The sequence below is a fragment of the Ochotona curzoniae genome, unplaced genomic scaffold (genome assembly GCF_017591425.1).
Source record: "Ochotona curzoniae isolate NIBS_2020 unplaced genomic scaffold, NIBS_Ocur_1.0 contig_3520, whole genome shotgun sequence".
Taxonomy (NCBI): Eukaryota; Metazoa; Chordata; class Mammalia; order Lagomorpha; family Ochotonidae; genus Ochotona; species Ochotona curzoniae.
This window is the reverse complement of record NW_024465894.1, coordinates 25,460,513-25,485,299: the sequence shown is the minus strand read 5'-3', so window position 1 is coordinate 25,485,299 and position 24,787 is coordinate 25,460,513. Positions and strand designations below refer to the sequence as shown.

Sequence of the window (24,787 nt, the reverse complement as noted above, 5' to 3'; positions counted from 1 at the left end):
CCTCTCTTTCTCTGTAAATATTTCAAATTAAAAAAAATGTTTTAATTTAAAAAAAAAACTGCAAATTTGCGACAGGGAAAATCCAACGGAGCTAAAATTTTCTGAACAAAGTCAGAGTTTTTCTGTACATGCTGAGCTGTACGCCACCCCTGCCCACCAGCACCTGTCTCTAGTGCTGCCACTGTTCAACGTTGAATAACAGCTTCATTGTGATTTGTGGAGAGCAGAAAAAAACAAGGATGATCTGGCCAACTTTGAAGCCGAGTATCAAGTTGACATGAAATATTTTCCTATGCTTTGCTGCTTCAACCAAGAAGAATACATCTAACCAGCAATGACTAATTGTAATGTTTTTTTTCCCATTAATCTTTAAGAAATTGTCCTGAGATATTTAATGCTATGAACTTTTTGTTTATTTTGAATTTCTATACTTTGCTTCTCTAGCAAGGTTCTTGACTGTTGGGATTTTTCAATATCATGAATCCTTCCGTGAGGCTGAAAGTGAATATTCTGCACACTGCCTTCCAGATGCAAGGGATGTAAGTTTCTGGCTGCAACAGTCAATTAAATATTAAGTATCAAAACATGCTGATTTTTCTCCAAATAAAAATAACTCATACAAATGCTTTATACCTTGTATAAAAACTTGCTCCTTACCAAAAAAAAAAAAAATAAATAAATAACAGTTCTAGCTGTTGTGACCACCTTACGGAGTGAACCAGCAGACAGATCTTTCTGTCTCTCCTTCTTTCTGCAAATCTGCCTTTCCCATAAAAATACAATAAATCTTAGTATCTAGTGTTAGTATTTTGGCTTTTCTGAAAATGGTCCACCAAAACTGCTCATGTTATAACCACTGCAACCCTCTAAATGGGCTGCTTTGTATAACAAAAATAGCTTGGCAATCTCTCAAAAAGTTGATGTAAAATTTCTGTTAGGAGAAATAAGTTCAAGAGATCTACTTAGAACACAGTGACTCTGGTTAATAGCAATGCACTATGTTCTTGAAAACTGTTGGAGTAGGCTACGCTGTTCTCAGCACACATAATGATAATTACAGCAAGGTAATACAGCCAATAACTAGCATCGGGCTAGTTGTCTGGCCAGACTTGGGCATGCACCAAGTGTACTTACAACAAAATTCTGACAATAGATGAATACAGTCTTATCTATACCTTATTCATTAACTTCATCTTTTAGTGTTTAAATAACGGAGGTAATTGGCATGATGCTCAGATTCTCTTGTCTGATGACTATAATCTATCACGTGTTAGCTTATGAGCAGGGAGATGGTCCTGACTGTGGGCATTCATGGCTAGATTCACAGCAAGCTCACCGGATGTAGCATTTCTGGCATTAATCAAGCAATTCAAGTATCCTTTACAAACAAAGAGTCAAATAAGCAGATTTGCTGGAAAAAATAAAAGCCTGGCTGATGCCTTGATTTTAGCCCAGTATGATGCATGTCAGATTTCACCTACAGAATTGTAGCATTTGCACTGTTTTGTCCACTGAGTTTGTGATAATGTATTACAGTAACCATCAAACACTGAGGAAAGTACTGAACATTTTAATTCTATTTACCATCCTTTGCTGGCTAAAAACATAAAAAGATTCTTCTTATCAAAACATTTTTAAAAGATAATAAGTTTCTTGCATGGACAAAATACAATCTAAAATACTTCTCGTGGGTTGGTGTGTGGCATAATAGGTTACATGGCCACTTAGGATGCTGGCAATCCATATCACAATGCCAGTTTGATTCCTGGACCATACACTTCCCCTCCAGCACCATAGGGACACAGACGCACATGTCAAGGTAGCAGATGATGGCCCAAGTACTTGAGTCCAGGCCAACTATAAGATGGAGCTTCAGCCCAACGCAGTCCTGGCTGCTATGGGAGTGAGCCATGAATGGGAAGAGCACTCTCTCTCCCCTTTCCTTAACCTCCCCTCTTCTCTGCCTATGTCCCATCTCTCTTCTGTTACTCTGCATTTCAAGTAAATAATTAAGTATTAAAAGAAATAAACCATGCTGTAGCATAATAAACTTTACTCTAAATAACACTAAGTCTTCATCTTGCCTTTCTACATTATCTGAGGCAGTCAGGCCAAGAGTAAGCCATCCTCCTTTCTCTCTCTCTCTCTCTCTCTCTCTCTCTCACTCTCTCTCTCTCTCTTTTTGTGTGTGTGTGCTTATATATGTGTGTGTTGCATAAGTCTTAGGAGGAAATAAACCAACACACAGGAGTTCTCACTTCCCAAGAAAATAGCCATGGAAGAGAAACCCGTGGAATTCTGGTTTTACTATGTAAAGATTGAGAGTGTCATCAAAACACTAAGCAGAGACATACTTGGTACTAATTCCATCTCACCACTTGGCCCAAGATCTTATCAAAGTTGTCCCATGTTCTCTGGAATGTGAAAAACTGGGGAACCTCACACACAAGTCATGGTTAGGATAAGCACGATCATCTCCTCCCTTCTGAGTCCCATCGCTTTGGAGGGGAAACAAATGCTGCCCACCAAGAGGCCAAGCAGCAGCTCAGGCCACGGGGAGCATTTCCGGCATGTGGCTGTGAGTCCTCTGCTTCTATTTTTCATTTGTTTTAACTTTGGAGGTCATGAGTGAGTTTCTTCTCTAGGCTCCCATGGAATTAGTATGGGAATGAAACAAGAGGTCATCCCCTGCCTGCTCAGCCCAAAGCATCCTTCAATCAAGAGAGTTAACAAGAGGAAGGCATGAGGAACCAATTCGGGCGCATTGTTTTTGTGCCAACCACATCTTCAGTGGAGACCCAAAGACCTGGGATGAACTAGTCATCTTTAGGCATATGCTGGAGGAAGCATGGCTAGCCAGATAGAAATATGATTGAACAAAATGGGTGTGGCCTAATGTTGATAGGTGGAACAGGAAAACCCATTAAGGTCTTTCTGTTGAGAATTTTATGCCTATCTGTGTAGCACTTCTTTCTCTTGGGTATGGGACAGGTGGACCCTTCCAAAATGGGGGTCTATCATCTAGTCTCAGACAAAGCAAGTAGGAGAATAGCTTTATGTCCAGCTCCAAGAAAGAACAGTGGGTGAAGACTGATCTTGGAAGATGAGTTAGGGGTTGGTAAACTGGAATCTCAATCCCTGTCAGCTCTGAATTACACCGTTTTCCCCTTACCTGTCAATCCCATGTTCCCATGATACACCTGGGTCTCATCTGGGACCAGAAAGAAAGAGATGCACTGATGACAATATGAAAGCTTTACTGTAAATGAAGGTAGCCTGATGCCCCCAGAAAGCCACATGAAGGCTGAAACCTCACTCCATTTGTATATTCAAATACGGTTTTCATCTTATCTCCTAGGAGGATTGGTAACCTAGAAGAAGCTTTTCTTCCCTCACATGTAGCCTCTGGACAATGCTCATAGGCCCGCCTCTACCCTCCTCCCCTTGTCTTCTCCTAGGTAGCTCTGGCCCCTCACTGGGTACCTTTGTGTAAGGTGGCTCATTCTCCTGTGCAAATGCATCCTTGCTCTTCCCCTCTCTTTAAAATAATCCCTCCGCTTATGTAGCATCTTTATGCCTCTGCTTTGAATTCTTATCTCTGTGGCAACCAGAACCTAGAAACACAAGAGTAGCATGCAAAAGGCTCATAATGAGATTAGAATATGTGTTTAGACTCAATGGTTCACTTGTGGGATAAAAAAAAGGCTTGGTTTCTGTATCCTTTCTCTCTTTGGGCAAGAGAAATTCTAGATGCTGTCATTTGTCTTGTAGGAAAAAAGGGAAGAGGGGGGAACAGGAGGAAATGAGAGGGTAGGAGACAATCAGACATTTTCTTGGTCAAAGCTATTTCTGGGCACTTTACCTTGAGACATCTTTTTTTTTTTTAAATCCCCAGTATGAGAAAAACATGAGGGTGGGCTTTGGGAGACTAGGCATTCTGTAAGCGATTGAGGCTCCTACAAATCATATCACAGTGCTATTTGAAAGCAAGAAAGGCCTTCTGATGATTGGCTCATTGAGAAGGTGAGTTACTAAGTAAGCCACAGATGTTTCGCCTTGGGACCCTGCACTAGGCACCCACCTGACAACGCCTGTTGTCCATTCCAAAGTTAAGCCACAGCACTATTTTCCCTACCACCTCCTCAGATGTTAGTTCACCAAACATAACTTAGCCTTGCTTTAAACGGAACACTCAGAGGCATAAACAGACATATAGTTCTCCCAGCGGCACATAGATGAGACAGAGAAACCCTGAGAAACCATATATTTCGTCTGCCAGAAATCTCTCTTCCAGGAAGTCTTAGAAGTTCATTACACCATTGGTTTTAATTGGAATGCAGTTGTTGTTTTAATGTTGATACTGCATTAAAAGTATAGCAAAGCAGACATCATATAAAACTCATATAAAAATCATATAAATCATTTTGAAGTGTACAGCTCAGTCACACGTTAGTGCACTCACACTGTTGTGCAATGAGCCACCATCATAACCTTCCTCCCCTGCCCCAGCTGAAACCCTGTTCTCATTAAACAATAACTTTCCATGCCCTCCTCCCTCTAGCCTATAGCAACCACCTGCAAATGCCATTTAACAGGAAAAAAAGAAAGAAGCATTTCTTGACTTTTGAGCTCTGTGATGCTCAAAGATGTAATTCCACGGACGGAGATGCGAGGAACTAGCTAGAACCGGAGATGTTTCGGCAGTGGTGGGAGTGTGCGTGCGTGTGTGCATGCGTGTGAGAGTGTGTGTGTGTCTTTAAAAGTCTCTCCACCTCCCAGCCCGCCTCCCAGAGGCTTGCCGCCGCCGGGTTATGCGTTTCCTCCTGCTGGCCCCAGGGGGAGCCGGCATGGGCCATTTCCTTTGCAGTGTTGTGAGCAAGTTTGTCTCCCGGGAGCTCTCTTTTTGACTGGACTTGTGGAGTGTAAAGGTAACCATTGGGTTTTCCTGTCAACGATTTGGGTGAAAAGACAGGCTGCTGCTCTTCTGCTGGAAAAGCCTGACTGGTCGGATTCCTGCCTGGACTCAGCATTCAAGTGCTTCGCTGCATCCCCTGGCGCCTGGAACAGTGTCGCACGCCCGCAGACCTCTGGAGGGAACGGCCAGGCTCCATCACTCCCCCCGCAAATGGCTAACCCTGGAGGTGGTGCTGTTGGCAATGGTACCCTGCACAACTGCAAGAGCCCGGGCCACGGCGTGCTGGACGGGCACTGCCCCAAGAATGGAATAGTGAGAACAGCCCAGGTAAGAGGCACTCAGACGCAGCCTGAGCGACAAGCACCTGAGCCTGACTGTGTTTCCTTGTACAGCTCTTTGAGGTGGTCCTTAACTTCATCTCCCTTCAGCGTTTTCTGGATTTTTGAGTGTTCACTGCAGCTTAATTAACGTCAAATGGTCGGCTACCTAAAAGGTTTAGTTGAGGATTAAGGAGGGAACTTCTTTTCTAAACAAAGTGAGAACACACAGAAACCCATACAGTCGGCGACTCCCTAAAACACACACCTTCCTTCTAGACTTTTCCCTTTTACTCTCTGGAGCAATTTTTGGGAGGGGGTAAAAATCTGAAGGCTTCCTACTGTTCAGTTCCATTGTTAGGTCTTCTGGGAAACCTGTCACATTCATCACACTTCAGAAGAAAAGGAGGAAGTGAAAGTAAATTTTGTCCAAACTCCGTGGTGCAGGTGGCATTTTCCCGGACTCGCCCAAGAAGTGTCCCTCTCATTTTTCCTCCATGGTGTTTAATGAAGCGCTGTCAGCGCTTGCAGCTTGACTTCAGGCCAGTCTTCTTTTTGGAAATTTAACGTTACTGGCATTCCAGGCTTTTTGGGATGTTCTGCATACAGAAACTACAGCAGCATCTTTATGACACGGCTTTTAAGGGTTTATTTTTGTTCTGGCTGTCGAAGAATGTTTGAGGGGAGGTAGCTAAGAGTTGAAGGGAAAGATGGGGGAATTTCAAAACAGGAGAATTCTCTAGTTCTCCAGTTCACACATGATGCCCCGTCACTCTGCACAGAGCAGAGCGAGCGAGTTCACCCGTGACAGGAACAGCCTCACTGTTGGGAAACTGCCCAGGGAACCCCACACAATCTCTCATCAGTCATTCATCTCAGAGAACCAACACCCACCTGGGGGAAAGATCAGATTGTTCTAAGATCTCAGGCCAGGTATGGCCAGTGGGGTCCAATGTTCCACTCAGGGAACTGAACTTCTGGGGCCAGCTGAAGCCTGGGCTGTGTGTGTAAAACAAATAGCTCTAAAGTATGAACCTAGCCTGGAGTGTCTACCAGCCATCTCAGAACAAAGCTGTTCCAACTGAGTGTCTGAAACCTGGGGCAGTATAAAGAAAAAAGTACTTAACACTTGTCATTCTGGGGAGAGAAACCGCAGTCCTATCCACTATCTATCTATTCATTGCTGGGTAGCCAAGATGCTTTATACACTGAAATGCCCGCAACTTGCTGGCTACTCTCTGGAGGCTCCCATTCAGTTGGAGATGCCTTCCCAACTTCTTTTCTGGTTTTGGTATTGTTTTGTAACCACATTCTAGTGCTTGACGTTAGAGATGGAGAGCTGATTACAGCAACTATAAGCAACACAGAACTGAGTCCTGAAGGCTTGTTCCTTAGTGTATCTATGGGACAGAAATGCCTTTGACACTGAAGTTTCCCTAAGAGCACCTCAAAATACAGGGCAGTTAGGGCTTTTACTAATTCTTTCTGAATGGTCATTCAGAGCCTGAGGGGGCTCAGATATATCTAGGTGTTACTAAGTTGAAATTGGCTTTCAGCGAGAGCCTCAATTACGGCTTACAAAATAGTTTCCCCAAAGAATAAACCCTTGTGAGATCCTAGTGTTAAGAGAGCAGCCCAGTTCCTTCCGCAATGGCAGTGAAGCTGGCTTTGCTATAGTGCTCTGCAGCCACTGGCCCGACCCCAGTTTGTTTCGGGGCCCTTTTAACAGACTCCATTTTGACCACAATCCTTGCTGGCTGATAGCAGCAATCCGCGAAGGCTTATGGACGTGCTAGGCTGCCCGTCTTCCATTCACCAGTCCACCTCCCATCAAGGAGCATGAGGCAGCATCTCTGGTCCCACCAGCTGCTGCAGAGCTGCCCTGGCCTTTTCTTTCCTTGCCTATCTACAACATTTCACTCACCCAGATGCATTTTGGAGGCTCCCTTCAGGGTTTCCTGGCATAACAAACAATATGAAAGCCAGACAATATGAAAGCTTCTCAGTCTTCCTCTCTTTGTTCCAATGCAGTCTAGTTTGAGCATCCTGGCTGTGGCATGCAGGCTCGCTACCCCAATCTTCAGACTGGAAAGGGGCCAAAATCTTCCCAGTGGAGTTTATCCACTTCCCCCCACCCCCAACCCCCGGCTTGAAGCCTCATATGCCCTGTGGATGAGCTGCAACTTGTCATCTCTGATCAAGCCACATACGGGTGCATTTCCAGCATGTGAGCCTGTCCTTGGAACAGAGCACTCTTGTCCTGAGGTATTCACTCTCCCCCTTCAGAGGCATGTCCGCATGAAAGACAAAAGAACTTCTTATGCTCCTAATCCATAAACATCGCGTTTCCTATAATTTCTCATTGACTCCATTCTGCATAATTACTTTGTAATTATTATCTGCATAATTGCTTTTTTTATTTCTCACTAATTATTTCTGACTTTGCCAGAAATGTATTAAGAAAGCGTGAGTCTGGGGAGGTCCACCCACCTCCTTCACACACACTGGTATGTTCATCTAGAGGTAGTTTTTTTTTTAACTGGACAGGGTCTGCATTTTCTATTAAGTTGATCCTATAGGATGGAAGATCATTTGTCACAATTTCTCTAATCACCCTTTCCTGGAAAGCAAAAATGTCCTGGGATTACAGATGTCTTCAATAGAACTTTGTATGGAACTTTTACCCTTGTTGTAGCATTAGCAGCAGAAGGCAGTGATTCTAAGGATGCAGCTTTTTTTCTTTTTCTATCACTCTTTCACTCATTCATCCATATTTACTAAGAATGTGTTCCTTTCGAAACAAGGTATAGGATTTCTACAGGCCAGGAATTCAGAGGGTAGAGGGGATGATAGCGATCCACTGGTCCTTTGTCTTTTTCACATGCACCTGCTGCACCTCTGGGTGTCAGCCTTGGCTCAGCTCTGATGAGGCCCTTCCTGATGGATGATAGCACAGGGGTGTGAGCCGGGTGGGGACAGAAGATCACAGTGCCACACGGGAGCCCTTGATAAAACAGAGCCTCACGACGCTCTCCGGGGACACAGCTCCAGTTGACTAATGATCTCCCACTAGGCCCTGCCTTTTCATAAATCCCACACCTTTCTCCAATATCACTTGGAGCCAACTTTGCAACGCATAATCCCTAGAGGGAACCATCTCACGCTATATGCAAACCACAGTGGAGGTTCACATCCTTCTCACCATTCAAACTGCACAGATTCCATCCCCAGTAGTTCCACAGCTAATTCTCACAAGCACCTGCACATTCAAGGCCAAACTCTCATTTAATATCTGAAGGAAATTCTTTCCAGCTATGAGCTTCTAAAATTGAAAAAATAAAATAAAAAAGGTACGTACTCCTAAGATAAAATAGCAGTATAGGGATATGATTAAGATTTATTTTAAAAGGGAAAAATAGACATAGAAAGGAGTAATTGACTAGAAACAAGACCAAAACCCAGCAAGGCACACAAGTCTTAGAAGTGCTGAGTCTTGCATCTTGGGTACACTGCATGGAAGTGTTGGGCCCACAAGGGGCTTGAATATTCCCAGCTTGGAGACTTTACTGGTCATAGTTCACATGATTACTCGCTCAGGCTGTATGGCACCTGCAACTTTCCCCAGAAGGTGTTGCTTATTGCTGGTAACTGGAAATATCTGGAGTCTCTGCTATAGATGCCTTTGCAGGATTCCACCAAACATTGTTTCCCTGGAGTCTGTGACAAACTTCTGCATGGCTTGAAATCTCAGTGGAAGCCACCTGGACCAACAACTTTCGCATTCTGTCTGTGAGATCAACCCCATATGAATGTGAGGGTGTCTATCCACCTGGATCTGTTGAGCCTCCAAGGTGGTCCTTAGGTAGGAAGCCCGCGGGCAGTGCCAAGGCTCAGTCCCTAAATAAATCTGTCCTGTCATGGCCAGGACATCCTCAGAGATTTAAGAGGTGCCCTCTAGGTCTTTTTTTATTTTTTCATTGTCCCAATTCAAAACAGTTATTCAAAGCCTTTGATCTGCACAGTTCTCTCCAACAAGTGGTTGCTAGGCCACAACTTTAAACACTTTCTTTGTATTCTTTTTCTGATCAGTTTGCAAACGTTGCTTCCTTTAGCTCCCACATCTCACTGTAAATCTGACTAGATGTAGCATTGTCCATGGTGCAACCTAAAAGCTTTGTTGTTTGGAAAGTTTTTTTTGTCAAATGAGCTATTTCATCATTATTAACGTTATTTTCTGGACATAATGCAGCTACATTCCTTGATACAGAGGAGTACCTATGACCTTAGGAAACAACTGTATTGTAGGTTACTACTGTGGAATTCATGCTAGTTGAGGTCCAGGCAGGAAATGTTGTAGAATAGACCTCAAGTTTTGTTTTTTTTTTTCTTCCAACTGAGACACAAGGAAACTGCAGTTTGCATCAAGAAACAAATGTCATCTGTTCAGGAATTCTCCCAAGGACATCAACCAAATGGTACTATAGGCCATGCCATAGCTACACTGAGCCAGTTTTTGTTACCAGATAAATTCCTTAAACTGAGCTGCAGGTGGTTTCTGAAATAAATCATCAGAAATTATGAGAGTCTGCATGTACCACCAAGTGTGTCCGTACAACCATATACACTTGTATTGGGAAAGAAAGTTGGTATAGCTGCTTTTCTCAGAATATTTGAGTTTCATTTCTTTTGATTTTTAGAGAATAGATTATGATTAGCTCTGACATGATAGGCTAATCTTTGTGGAGCAGTAGATTATGCTCTTAACAGAACACAAACAGGGCCTACACACTGCATGGCAAGAGAGAAAAGGAAGATGTCAAAGTTGAACATCAGTCTCATGATTTGCCTCATTTGTGCTCAGCCAAGAGGAAAAGGCAGAAATCACGAAAGGCTTAGCAAATTTTATGTCTTTATAGAATTACTAGAATTACTAAAACTCTAAGTGGTAGATTACATCATGGAAGAGAATAAGTATAAGTCAGTTGAAAAATGCAATGGAAGCAAAAATTCCTTAATAATAGCATGAGAAACATGAATGGTCTGGAACAGGTTTTTCTTTAAATATTTACTTATTTCAGGAAACATATTTAAGAAGAAAATTGAAGACCCATTCAAAGAGAGTATTAAAATGCACCTGAAGGAAAATTGGAATAAGTGGAAAGGTATACAATACTCATGGATAGGGAGATTCCAGATGAATTACTCTCTTAATTCTGCATGAATTAATCCATGCGATCCAAGTTAAATAAAACAACAGATCTATTCCACCAGCAAAATGACTTTAAACTTTAGCAGCAAAAATTAATAAATATTAACAATCAGGAAACACATGGAAAAGGGATGACTAACACTATCAATTATTTAATGTTAAGCAGGAAAAGAACTGAGACAATTTTGTATATCTGGTAAATATTTAAGTAACTAAATTAATCCAGAAAATAGTGCAAAGTGCACATTTGCATAATACTTACATGGATAAATTCTTTGTAAAGTTCATTTCTGGGTTTGTGTCTATAAGTACAGAATCAAGTTGAAATTTACATAATCCAGTTAGTTTCATCAGTTCAATAATGGTAATGAATCTTTCGCGCCGTTGGGAACTGTTCCATGCCAGGCCTTTTTACATAATTTGCCTCACTTAATTATCAGAACAAAACTGCCAAAGAGATGATGTTAGTTAGTTATGTTCATATGTACGAGGCAGTTGAGAAAATATAAGCTACTTCCCAAAGACATATATATGGAATAAAACTGAGACATCAACTTCAGACAATTCATCATAACTCTTCTTTTTATTTGTAACAACTGTCCCATTGTCCCAGGAACTGTTTTTGTTTATTATTAAAATAAGCCTAGGGACCCTTATTTTAGGAACAGCACATATCAGCTGTCTGCCCTATTGATAATACTTAAGAAAAGAAAGGGAATTATATTTGCATTGCTAACACACAGATTCTAGAAAATCATGCTCTAGTTCCTAGTAAAGGTTGGTCTGTAGTTTAAAACTTTGCAAGGCAGATAGGAAGATACCTACAACATGAACTGAGTTCTCAGGATGCCAGGCACACATCATCTCACAGTCGTCTGAGATGCTGTCAGGCCTGAAATTTCATTTCATTGGCAAGGAAACAAGAAAATTTCAATCACTTCATCAAGGTCACTGGCCTGAAGCAGTGTTTTGAAACTATGTTGGTCCAATTCTGCAAAGTAAATTCTTTTTTTAAAAATTTACCTTATTTTTTTTTAAGATTTACTTATGTTTTATTGTAAAGTCAGATATACAGAGAGGAGGAGAGAGAGAGAGGAAGATCTTCCATCCATTGATTCACTCCCCAAGCTGCCGCAATAGCCAGAACTATGCTGAACTGAAGCCGGGAGCCTGGATCCTCTTCTGTGTGGGTGCAGGGTCCCAAGGCTTTGGGCCATCCTGAACTGCTTTCCCAGGCCACAACCAGGGAACTGAATGGGAAGCAGGACTTCCCGGGTTAGAACCAGCACCCATATGGGATCCCAGCACTTGTAAGGTGAGGGCTTTAGCTGTTAGACTACTGTGCTGAGCCTGTGATGTAAATTCTTAATCCTCCCTAAACAGAAGATATTGTTTGCAGTAGCCTTCACAGGTTCTTCTGTGGTGACAGAGCCAATTGGTATCAGAGGTAGTGTAAGTTCAACATATGATGGGTTGCTTTGAAAATTTGAGCTTGCCTTCATAAATGATGCCAGACTGTCGCATTATCTGACTTTTCCAAAAGGCTACAAGATTGAATCGCAGGCTGCAGTGAGTTAAACCAAATCTACTCCATGTGTCCCTGAGTTATGTGGACTCAGATGGAACCCCACATGGAACTCCAGAGATGAGCTGGCTCTCAGAAGTGTTCTGCAAGTACACTTGACCTCCCCGAATAGGCAGCTTACCCAACACAGCAGTTCCTTGAAAATCTTAAACACGTCAAGTCATAAGTGTTAGCTGTAAATTCTTTGGGGGCATTTCTCATGGAAAGGTAGGATCTAATTCTACTCTTCTTGAATCTGGCCTGGACCTAATTACTGATCTGGCCAATTGACTGACAGAGGGACATTGCGGGGACTTTTGAGTCTTGTTACAAAAAGCCCTGAAACTTGAACCTTTTCCTCTTAAAACATCCACACCAGGCACCCAAACAAGATGCTTGGAAGCAGCCTACACAGCCCACAGCAAGCTGATGTCCGTGCTGGGCTCCGAGCTGAGAGGCTGCGTGAACACGCAGACTGGGAATGAGCTATCTCAGCAGTAGGTCCCCCGTGGCCAGAGTCCGTCAGCTCCAACGGACAGGCCTGGAGCTTCGATGAGCTTCCTTGGTGCACTCCACCCAAATCACAGACTCCTGAGGGAATGAATGATGGCTGTTGTACGTTCAGTGGTGGGGTTATCAAAAGCAACACAACACAAGCCCATGGATATTACATCTCCTTAAAATGCCCATGAAAGTCATTCCATAATTTCCCTTCACCATCATTTTCAATGCTTGTGTTGAAATATTCATGAAAGAGTTTGTTTTAGCCATAGATGGATTTTTTTCTGTTAGGGGAAAAAAAATGCCTTTCCCTGTACTGTAAATTCTTGTTTTGTTTTGCTTGGCACAAGGACTGTATGCTTAATGTACCAGGGAGTATCCGGATACAAAAGCCAAGGGAATGCATCCTGAGTGTTACCAACAGAAAAGTAGAATCATTGGAACTTTGCCAAATTAGTCAACCAGGGGAAGCCTGTCATTTATTGCATTTCTATGAACATTTGACTCAGCTCAAGAGAATGTATGTGTTTGTTTCACTGACTAAAACAAAAATGCCTTAAAGTGGCATTTAATATTTTTAAATTAATTAATACATGCTTTTATATTTATTGCTTTTAATTTAAAATTCAAATGATTAAGTGCAAAGTAATTTTTATCTACCAATTAAAGTTTTCTGGAAAAATTTTCTCTTTGGTATAGTGCGAGGAAATACAACTTGTGTTCACTGAATCACTTGCACGGAATTAGTCACATACACACTTAGCTCCTCATTAATATTACATTTGCCTCAGGAGACCTGAACAGCTATAGGCTTAACATGCATCCTAAAGGACACCAACCTAAAAATTCATGTAAAAGGAATTCGCTGCCTTAATATTAGGAAAGAAAGGATAAGAACAACCACAAAAGCTTTAGCTAGGCAACGTGCAATTTCGATGAAATAGTTGGGGAGCGACGTAAGAGCACATAAGCCTCGCTGAGAGAATGTTCTACACAAATCTCTACGTGTCATAGTGCTGTCTGGATCCTGCTGTCCCACTTAACTGTCCACATTGCAGACCATTGGTTTCCGTAGCGGTGGGGTTGCAAGGCCTGGAAGGGCTGTCGGGACTTGCTGGCATAGCATAGTAGGAAATAATAAGAATGAACACAACTCAGGGTTGCTGTGAGATTAAAATCCCATCTTAAGAGACGTTCTGCCTTCCAAAAGCAGGTGGAAATCCAAATGTGGGATGGTTATGCAGGGCAAGTAGAGACTGCTGTTTTTTAAGTATTGGCATATAATTTCAAAAGCTGAAATTCAAGGGCATGTCTGACACAGTGGGTCAACCATGGCTTGAGACACCTGCAGACCACAGGGGAATACTGGACTTTGTTCCTAGTCCCTGCTTCCTGCAAATGCATGCTCTTAGTGGTTGCTGGGTACTTGCTGTCCATGTGGGAGAAACATATGGAGCTGCCAGTTCCTAGATTCACACTGGCTCGGCCCTGGGAATGGCTGGTATTTGGGGAGTAAAAGACATAGAGAACACAAGATTCATATTCTCTCTCTCTCTCTCTCTCACACACACACACACACACACACACCACATATATACCCCACACAGTTTGCCTTTCAAATAAAACAAACAAGCAAATAAACAAATAAATGGATATGAATTATTTGGCCTTCTAAAGAATACTGCTACCAGCCACCAGTGTGTAATCTCTGAACTATAGGTACTAAGAGGCCATAAATAGAGTGCTATTTTCTTATACGTATATGGGAAAACTGACTCAGGAAATTCATGCTATCCCCCTTTAAACTGACTTCATAGTTTTAAAAAGTAATAGGAAAACCTGAGTCTTGTGACATAGTTATTATAATAACACTTGTTGCTGACACACAGAGGTGTGAGGGACTCTTAGGACCAGCTACACACCCTGGATTTCTTTGACTAACTCTAATTTCAAATATTAGATTCTTAAATGTTGAACCAAATGCCACAGACCTAGCAATATTTATTTCCAAACCTCATCTCTTGGATTTCATAGGAAGAACACAAACTTTGTGTCAGTTGATGCACTCGTAAAACCTGGCCACCACGTTTCTAGATCTGGTCTGACTGAGCCTTCAAAAGTTGCCCAAGGAAAAGGCTACATGCAAATTTTGATTATCCTCTTAATGGTAAATTGCACATGTGTTCCCTGACTTGTCAAATCTCCAGGTTACAAGCTCCAGCTCTGAAAAGCCTTTATTAATTAGACTATAGTTGCATTCACAACCCAACCAGAAAAACCAGTAAAACACTTCTTCACAGAATGAAGAATACACACACACATATAACCCATAGCAACTCAGACAGTGGGATATATGTGTTAGACATTTATTTTTAAGCAACATGAGAACTTTTGCATTATTCTCCATCATACATTCATATTTCTTTCTTTCCAAACTACCTTTCATATCCTTTCCTAGAACACTGAGTAACATTGAATTCATCAGAAAGACATGAAAATGGTAGCTTTTCCCATTGTGGCACTCCTTGACATTTCTTAGGAAAATATAAACCACTTAAAAGGGACAACAGTGGAAAGAGCATTCACTTTGATGTCAGACCGGGTTTGAGCCCCTGATCTACTGACACAGTTGTGTTGCATCAGGCTAGTAGCTTCATGTCTTGACCCATATCTAATCTGGTTACAATGAAGATTAAAGTATATAACATAGATAAGCCTTGTAATAAACATCAGTCCATACAGAAGATATCCAATAAATGACAGCTATTATGTATTCATCTCTTTATCCTCTCCTGCTGTTTGAAGTCTGCTCAGTTCACTGCCCGATGTATGATAGGTGTTCAGTGGTCATCCACTTTACACTCACTGGTGACCTTTCAGTCCTCCTTCGAGTTGGCCTGTTAACAGTATTTGATGCAAATAAATGCTCCCTCATTTTCAAAACCTTTTGTTTGCTTAGTTTTCAGGATCTGACATTTGATTTTTCTCCTTCATCAAATACCTGTTCCTCTGGGATTTCTTTTCTTGGTTCTTCCTCCAATTTTTGAGCAATACGTGATATAATGATCCCAGACCTCATCCTTGCACAACTTCTCTTTTTAAACTCTATCATTACTCATGATGATCTTATCATTATACAAAAATAATAAGCATTTCCAACTGACTACTTGATATGCAACACATGTGAATATTAATACACATTGAATCTGCAGGGGGCATTTCCAATAGCCAGTTGATCATTCCAACTTAAAGGTATCTCAAACTTCACAAGTATGAAGTTGATTCTGATACTCCCCCCTTCCCAAACATCCTGGCCCCCTTATTATCCTTCTCAAATCAATAAATAACAACTCTATTCCTGTGGTTCACATTAAAAAAAAAAACCTTAGCATCATTCACAACTTTCAGTTCTTCATACTGTGTAGTCATGCTGTCAGCAAAGCAAGAGCCTGCATTCTCAACAGATGCAGAATCTCACCTATCCTCATCTCCTCAGCAAGGTCTTAGTCATGAGTATGTCTCACCTAGACTACTGCAGAGTTCCACCTGTTTACCCTGGGTTCAGTATTCTCTTGCTTAGAAGATATGTGCCCAACATTTAGTAACACGAAACAACACTGACTTCATCATGCTCATGGATTCTTCCAGGCAGGAATTCAGGAAAGGCATGGTGAAGGTAACTCTTTCCCACACCAGGATATGTGAAGTCGCAACGGGGATGACACGATTATCCAGGCTGGAAGAACTGGAACAGAGAATCCAACTTCAACATAAAAGGATGGGCAGGCTGGGACTACAAACTGGCTTGAAGTCATCACAGACATGCCCAGTCAGGCTGCAGGCAAAGGGACCATCCTACTTCTCATGGGCGGAAGAACCAGGATTTCAATGACCCATTTTAAATACACCATGCTCTTCTTCTACCCCTTCCCAATCCTCTACCCCTATTTGCAGAACTCAGTCCAGCAGCCAATGGGCCTACTGAAATGAAACTCAGAGATGTCAGTCCTCTGCCCAGATCCTTTCCATGGTTCTCATTTTCTTCAAAGTTAAAGCCAAAATCCTTGAAATGAACTCTCAGGCTCTGTGGCCAGATCATCTCTGACACATCTGCTCTCCAGCTCCAGTTGCGTGCTGCTCGCTGTTCCCTGAGCCAGCCTTGCATCACATCCTCCCACCTTGTGATGTTTGCATTTCCTCTTCACCCTTTCCCCACATAGCCACGTGGCTCTCACTTCCCTTCCTCAAAGTCTTGGGCCTCATCATCACCTTCCCTGGGAGATTTAGTTTTGCAATTCTTTCTTCAATTGAAAAACATCCTCACTTCCTGCCCCTTTTCCCACCCTAATCTTGTTCCTTTACCATTTATCAACAACTGCACAACACACACAAACACACACACGCGGACACTTTGAATATTTTTGTGCTTTTGCCTCTAGAGGGGAAGCTCACTTGGGCAGGAATTTCTGTCTGGCTGCACGGTGAAACTCCAGTTCCCTGGTTCAGTGTGCACAAAAGGTAGTCGGTAATATGGAGGATCAAGTGAAGAGCATTCATTCAAATACTCACTCGCTTAGCATCACTCGTTTTAACCCATTTAGAATGTTAGTTAGCTTTCTGTTTGTTGTTAACATGGTTGGTTTTTTGAAAGACTAAAAAGCCCTGTTCATCTAGTACATACGGTTGTTTGTGAACTTCAGAGCACGTGTGATCCCTTATGAGTTAATTCACTATTAACAAGAAAATATAAAAACATTAACAAGAAAACAATAAAAAACCATCAGAAGACAATGTAGGTCAAAACTCTTTTGACAACATTGTTCACATTTTTGCATCTCTTTGTATATAAATTTTACCTCTAAGGGAAAAAAAATTACACCTAAAGACAAATATTGAAATCTAGTTAGTAAAACGCATGCTTAATGTACAGTGGATTGATTCTAAAATTTTTTGTGAAATGTGTAAACACGTGGACTAAAAGATGCACAGAAAGCTGAGTAAATGGGAAAACACACCATAAAAACAAAGAAAAATGTTGACTTGTATAATCTAGGTGGCAAATATGTGAGTTTAATTTTTTTTTTTGCTTTTTCTGCAAGTTTTCAGATGTTCATAAAAAATTTTGAAGGAAGAAACATTTTGTCTAGTGACAAAAACATATACAGTATAGACTGTTAACTAGATTTTTAGTCTTAGGCAAGTTTACTTAACTTTTGCATGACCCCAGTTTATACAACTTTAAAACATTGCAGCTTTGTAGGGTTTATTGAAAATCAAAATGGGTTAGTATTCACAATGTTTTTAAAGCATATAGAGTGATGTAAGCATTTGTTAAGCAGGTGCTAATTTTGATGTGGCAAGCAGTTTAGCCACAGATGGGTTCAGTATTGGAACGTCGTGGGTTCGAGTCCCAGCTGAGCTCACCACCCAGCTTCCTGGTATGTGCACCGTGAGCAGCGGTAGGTGATGAGGGGCCTGCCACCTGGGTGACACACCTCACTTGGCCACGCCTCAGGCATTTGGAGAAGGAACTAGAAGGGATATTATTGGGATCGCTTTGTGTATGTCTTTCTTTTACACATTATTTAAATGGTAAATAAAAAATGTTTCACATCTTTCATATGAGGTAGCTGATAAGAAAACAGTTTCTACTTTCTTTTCTTAGACGCCCAATGTTTGGAAACACAGAGCTTTAGTACCACCTGCTGACAGCCACGTGCGCTCTAAACCCTCAGTCTTTTTTCCCTCAAATCCAAGCATATTTCATCTCCAGTTAGGAGATAGTAAACATCATTAGAATGAATCAGTAGCATTTAATTTCTGTTTCGATTTAATTTTAAAAGTCCTGCTTCCTCAAAGTTTTGGTTTATTTGTTTGTTTGGTTTGGTTTGGTTCCCTAGTTTGGAGTATACTGTATAGGAACCCTCAAAAAGTTCTTAAAAAAGTGAATTTGAGAAGTAACTTTATTGTGGAAAAAAAAAAGTCTGGAAATGCACGCGAATAAAGCAGCCTTTTAAAATTCATGGAAAAATGTGTATTATGAAAAAAATAATAGATTTCTAGAATTTTCATGCCAAAATAAGCTTGTCTTTTAATTCAATTTTCACAGACTTTGACATTTCCTTATAATATCTCAATATCAACATTAAAGTTTGACTACCTAGTCAAACAAATAATATAATAATTTGACCAAGAGAGTACCGAATCGGGTCTCATAAGCAATTTTGACTTTGGTAAGATGTTGTAAAATTGCTCATTTGATGTTGGAGAACTTGGTTTCTGGAATAGAGACTTGGTCATTGTACCATTTATCAATCAATGGGGTAAAGAAAGGGGTCACGTGCAGCCAGTTGGAGAAACAGCCCTCCTGTACAGCCATGGTCCTAAAGATTTGAAGGGGCATTTCCCATTGTATCTATAGTATAACCCAGCTAGCACCAGGTATCTTAAGTTAGAAACCCTTAGACTTCCTTCTCCTCTGTCTTCTTCCACATTGGAAAAGGAGATTCAGTAAAGCTGACAAACCACCTTCAAGGTCACACCAACATGAGACTAACCCCCCGGGGGGGGAGGGATAAAAATCCACTGATTTATATTAAAGCACCATTTGCCATTGCAAATGTATTCAGTCTCAGTCTTACAAGTGGTGATGCAAAGCAGACAAGGTCGCTAAAGGTGGACCCTTCCTCAGTTTGTGGTATTCCAGCAATGGCTCCTTGGAGGAAGGGATGTGTAGTTAACACCCTGGAAACCTCTGTCCGTCAGCATAAAACATGTCATCTTGATCATTACACTTCCTTAGAACAGCTTTGAGGACAACTCATCATAAGTTAAAAAAAAAAAACCAACTCATTTGATTCTTAAAGCCTCAAAGAAGATTAATTATTGATTTCTACTTATATTATCATAGCCAGGCAGTTTTACATGGTACACCATAATGCAAAACTACCTATAAATCTCTTTTTGATAATCATTTACTTTTTCCTTCACGTCTTCATATTCATGGTTAAGAATGTGTACTCCATAGATTTGTCTTCCTCTTAATATTTGGACATCCTCACTTCTATTCTTAAAACACATTCATGTATGACCCAGTGCAGTGGCCTAGTGGCTAAATCCTTACCTTGAATGTGCCAGGATTCCATATGGGATCCCATATGGATGGCCACCCAGCAGTCCCACTTCCCATCCAGCTCCCTGCTTGTGGCTTGGGAAAACAGTCGAGTATGACTCAAAGCTTGGGACCCTGCACCCATGTGAGAGACCTGGAGGAGTTCCTGGCTCCTGGCTTTGGTTCAAACTCAGCTTCAGCTGTTGTGCTTACTTGGGGAGTGAGTCAGTGGACAGAAGATCTTGTCTGTCTATCCTCCTCTCTGTATATCTGACTTTGTAATAAAAATAAACAAATCTTTTCAAAACTGCATTCATTGATAAAGATGTGTTTATTTATTTAAGTCAGAGCCACACAGTGAGAGGGAGAGACAGAGAAATCTTCCATTTGCTAATTCCATTCCCAATTGGCCAAGATGGGCTAGAGCAGGCTGAAGCTGGGAGCTGCCTCAGGGTCTCCTGTATGAGCAGTATGGACATGAGCACTTGGCTCACCCTAGGTCGTCAGCAGGGAGCCAGGTGGGAAGTGGATCAGCCAGAATGATAACTAGCACCCCTATGGGATGCTGATGTCACACGTAGCCGCTTTATCCACTTTGCCACAAGGCTGGCCCCTCCATTCCATGTTTAAACACGATGTGATGAATGCTGACTTCCAAACCCAGCAGGAGAACTAGTTCCTGATTCCTGTGTCGCGTGTGCCCAAGGCAGAGACGTCGATAGCAGGATAGAGACTCCCAAGTTTTGCAGTATGGTATGGCTGTTATCCATCTGCTTTGACCTCAGATCTTCTCAAATGTTAGAGCAGAGATGGAAGCATAGATCTCAGATAACAGAGACTCGTGTTATCTGAAATTTAGATTGTGGTGACACAACTTTCAATAGAAACCCAAGTCTCTGTTCACAAACTATGGAGGTTCAGAGACAGCGGATGTTTGGTGGGTCAACTTGATGGAACTCCTACTTTACAACTTCATAGACGCGTGAGATCTGAAAGTCAGGTGCATCTTAGTAAACCCACTCTCTGACTTTGCTGTGATTTAAATAATCATGAAAGCCCATCAGCTACTATCACCATGAGAGAAATGACATTAGCTTCGACCAGCGCTGGGTTCACAATGTCTGATTCGCATCTAAGAAAGATGTGAATACGTATGCATAATACAGACACTCAGACATGGATGTGTCATGAATGTGTATGTTTTCACATTTCACCGCAGATCAGTGAACAGTTTAATAAATGTATTTTAAAGCTATAGAGCAGATTTGGGAGTCACTAGATTTCAACAAAAGGATACAAAAGTGGACTCTTCCCCCCCCCCCATTGGCTTTGTGTTGTATCTAAAGCAAAATCCAAGTCTAAAATAGTCACTGGCTCATTCCACCTTTAACATGGAATCCGGTTTTGTCTCTTTTATTCCCTAACCAGCCATGAGCTGCAATCATGGGACACTCACCCTTTTACTGCTAATAAGGCTAATGGGGTTTTATTTTAAAATATGAAAAAACTGACACTCAAACAGGTTTTTTTTTAAAATTTTATCTCAAAATAGCCAATCCTAGGGCAAGACCTGAGTCTATTACCAGTTTCCAGTGCCTCTATGCAACACACCATCTGACATCGCAGGGTCACAGTCAACCTGCTGGAGCCCGTGGCCCCACCACTTTCCGCCGACTCTGGGACACCTAAGGACATTTCACCACTGACATAAGTCAGGAGCCAGTCTGTTAAAGCCCTGCCATGAAGGAACATCCTTTCTGTCAATGAATTGTGCTTCCCATTGGCTAATTTTTAGCACGGCAACTGAGTCAGATGCGTACAGACTAGGTACACGTTGTCAGGCCTGAGAAAATGATTCAGAGGCTGAAATCAGCAAGTCACAGGTGTCAGTCTCCTTTTGCTAAGTATAATATCCGTTTTTTTTTTTATCCCAATTAGATGACTAATGATTTGCACCCACTCATTACTTTAGCCTCAGACACTGTGACTAAAAGAAAACGCTGGGACCCATGAAACTGGTTGATTGAAGAATACAGGTTAAAAAAAAAAAAAAAACAAGTCAAGCTGAGCCTGGCTCTGGGAAATGGTGGTTTTCCCCTTCATGATGTGCTTTATGGTAAGAAAAATGAATTGGGGCCTGGCACGATGGCGCAGTGGTTAAAGTCCTCACCTTGTATGCGCCAGGATCCCATATGGGCACCGGTTCTGATCCCGGCAGCCCTGCTTCCCATCCGGCCCCCTGCTTGTGGCCTGGGAAAGCAGTCGAGGACAGCCCAAGGCCTTGGGACCCTGCACCCACATGGAGACCTGGAAGAGCACCTCACTCCTAGCTTCGGATTGGCTCAGCTCCAGCCGTTTGCGGCCACTTGGGGAGTGAACCATTGGACGGAGGATCTTCCTCTCTGTCTCTCCTCCTCTCTGTATATCTACCTTTCCAATAAAAATAAATAAATCTTTTAAAAAAGAATGAATTGGATAATGATGATCATAGGTATTATTAGAGATTTTGAAAACAAGGCAATAAGTTGTTGTGATACCAACTATTAGTGAATTGCTTGTTTGGAGACAATGGGAGCAAAAGACTTCCCTAGAAAATAAAATGGTATGCCTTGATCAGAGAATCTGTATCCATTCAGTGAGGTGCTGCCTCTTGAAGGAAATCCTCTGAATTTAAAGAAAAGCAGAAGAGGAACCAGATTCTATGGGTGTCAGAGAGAGAAGAGGGAGAGAGAACCCAGGGAAGTAGGTATGGTCAACTAAAATCATGGCAGTTTCTGTTTCCGGGTCAGAAAGCTGTGTGCGTCCTGCCAAACAGGTCTCCTTTGGCCTCGCTTCAGGGCAAAGGAAGTTCTGGATGGAACCCAGGTACAGTAGCTCAGTGCAGCTGAGGTACATGAAGGAATTGATCCATTCTAAAAGAAACAGCATTATTTTAAACCGACTTCAGTTTACTGAACTCAATCTCACCCCTCTCCCTTTCCTATGCCAGCCCGCAGATCCCTGCAGGGCACTCCCTTCCTTGTAACTCCTGCGTGAGTCATCCAGAGCCGGGCAGCATGACAAAATGCTCCAGTGTGCAGTGCACTGTGAAGACAGAACAATCCTCTCTTGTGGATTTGTTCCTGTGCAGTTCAGCAGATAATATCGGTTGGATTTTTGCTCATAGGATCAAAATTCCAGAGTCAACTGAGCAAGCAACTCAATAGTGAAATGTGTAAGCCCCACAAATGGCTGGGGCTCACCGAATGTGGAGCTCCCCAAAGATCCCTTCTCCATACAGCCTGCCAAGGGCACTTTGGACAAATGTCTGACAGGCCAGGCTACCATCTGTTTAAGCTCATTAATGGCTCTCCTTGTTAGGACCAGGGCTGCAATCCTTAACTTGATTTACCAGATTTGTGTCACTTCCCCAGCCTACTCATGCAAGTATTCATTCTTTCATTCATTTGTTATCAGATGTCCACGGGATACCTCCTATGTGTCACACACAGTCCTTGATGCAGGCGACGGGCTGGAGCCCTGCTCCTGGACATGACTCTGGACCACAGTTAGCTAGCTCTCCCTATGTCCACCTCATAGTTCTTTAGTGTCTTCCTTATGCTGAAAAGACGTTTTTTCTGGTAAACTACTGATTTTTCAGATTTCATTTTAAGCAGCATATTCTTTCAGGAGATTGTTTCCTTTTACGGAACTACATTAGATCGCCTCTTGTTGAACTCTACAGCATCCTTACTCCTCAATTCTCTTTCATAAATATTATTCTGCATGTTTTTTTTTCACTCAAGCCAGAGTGGTCAAAATTTTCCTTAAAGTTCCAGACAGTAAATATTTTCATCCCAGGAGGCCATTCAACACTCTGTCAGGACCACTCAACTCACAGCAATACACAATACACAGCTACAAATGACGTAGCTGTGTTCTCTGACCTATGGCCAACCACTCACCAACAGATAATGAAAATGTGCATGCGCGCTTTTGCTCTCTTCCTCTCCCCTCTCTCTCTCTCTCTCTCTCTCTCTTTCACACACACACACACACACACACACACACACACACACACACACACAAAGCTAACTACCAACCACATGAGGACCTGAGGTTGTGGATCATTTAAGATACGGCTAGTGCAACTGAGGATCTAAATCTCTACATCAATTTCATTTTAATCATTTAGGTTTAAATGTAACTAGCCTTACATGATGAATATCGGGACAGGACAGGGACAGACTAGGAAGGGTGAAATCCTTGTTGGCCACCGTGTCACCTGAACCAAGCACAAACAGATGCACCGGATCTGTATATTGAATGAGTGAGTGAATAAATGAATATGAAATTGTCAAATCTTTTTGTTCTTGATATGGCACTTGATCCAACGTTGCCACATGGATACTCTTGCAGTATTATATTTCTACATGCAACTTTCATGTCTTGACTAGAATCAGCATCGCAACACTGAGAGCTGAAAGAGTGCACTGCTGTATGATCCTTCCTGTATCTAACATAGGAATGGTCACATGGCAGATACTTACCACAGAGCTCCCGCCAGGAAGTTGAAAAAAAAACAATCAGTATCATGGCTACTTTGTTTCTGAAATACATTTCAATCTGTTACATCACAAATTGCTAGCTAGCTTTTTGTCTTCTTCTGGCTTTAGTTTTGTATTGTGAGCTTGAGAAATTCAACTTGGTTCTGGATCTTCCTGCTTTATAACCTTGGGCAAGTTTCTCAATGTCCTGTGTGTCTCTGTCATTAAGTCAAGATAATTCTAATTCTATTATAGTTCTCTACCACCTACCTGTTAGGAATATCAAGTATATAAATAAGATCAAATAAATCTACAAAAGCCTCTGAGGGCCTTGGAGATAAGCATTGTGCTCTGCTGGCAGATTATAATTGACCAAGATGACAGGGGTTATTCTAGAGATGGTAAACTACGAGTGCATTGCTGGCTTATTGGGACAACTCAAGAGAAGCTTTTTGTTCTTCACTGAGCCAGAGGGTTGTCAACAAGAGCAAAGGAATGCAACCATTGCAAGGTGGTGAAGGACAGTCACTTAACTCCAAATTTGAACTATGCACAATTAACTTCAGATACCTTAACTGCCATCACAGGTAGCTCCAGTTTACACATGTTTCTGCCTTACTTTCCTCCTGCAGTTCTGATAAGGA

At 41.9% G+C, this 24,787-nt stretch overlaps 1 protein-coding gene and 1 long non-coding RNA gene across 2 annotated transcripts in view; one reads left to right on the top strand and one right to left on the bottom strand.

The window, feature by feature from the left end:
- LOC121157504 overlaps nucleotides 1-24,787 on the bottom strand; it is a 153,263-nt gene that overhangs the window by 103,869 nt on the left and 24,607 nt on the right. The gene's annotated exons all lie outside the window — the stretch shown is intronic.
- SPTLC3 (serine palmitoyltransferase long chain base subunit 3) overlaps nucleotides 5,126-24,787 on the top strand; it is a 119,732-nt gene continuing 100,070 nt past the window's right edge. The window contains exon 1 of the mRNA XM_040981834.1: nucleotides 5,126-5,242. Within this exon, the coding sequence (XP_040837768.1) occupies nucleotides 5,126-5,242 (117 nt within the window). The remainder of the gene's footprint in view (nucleotides 5,243-24,787) is intronic.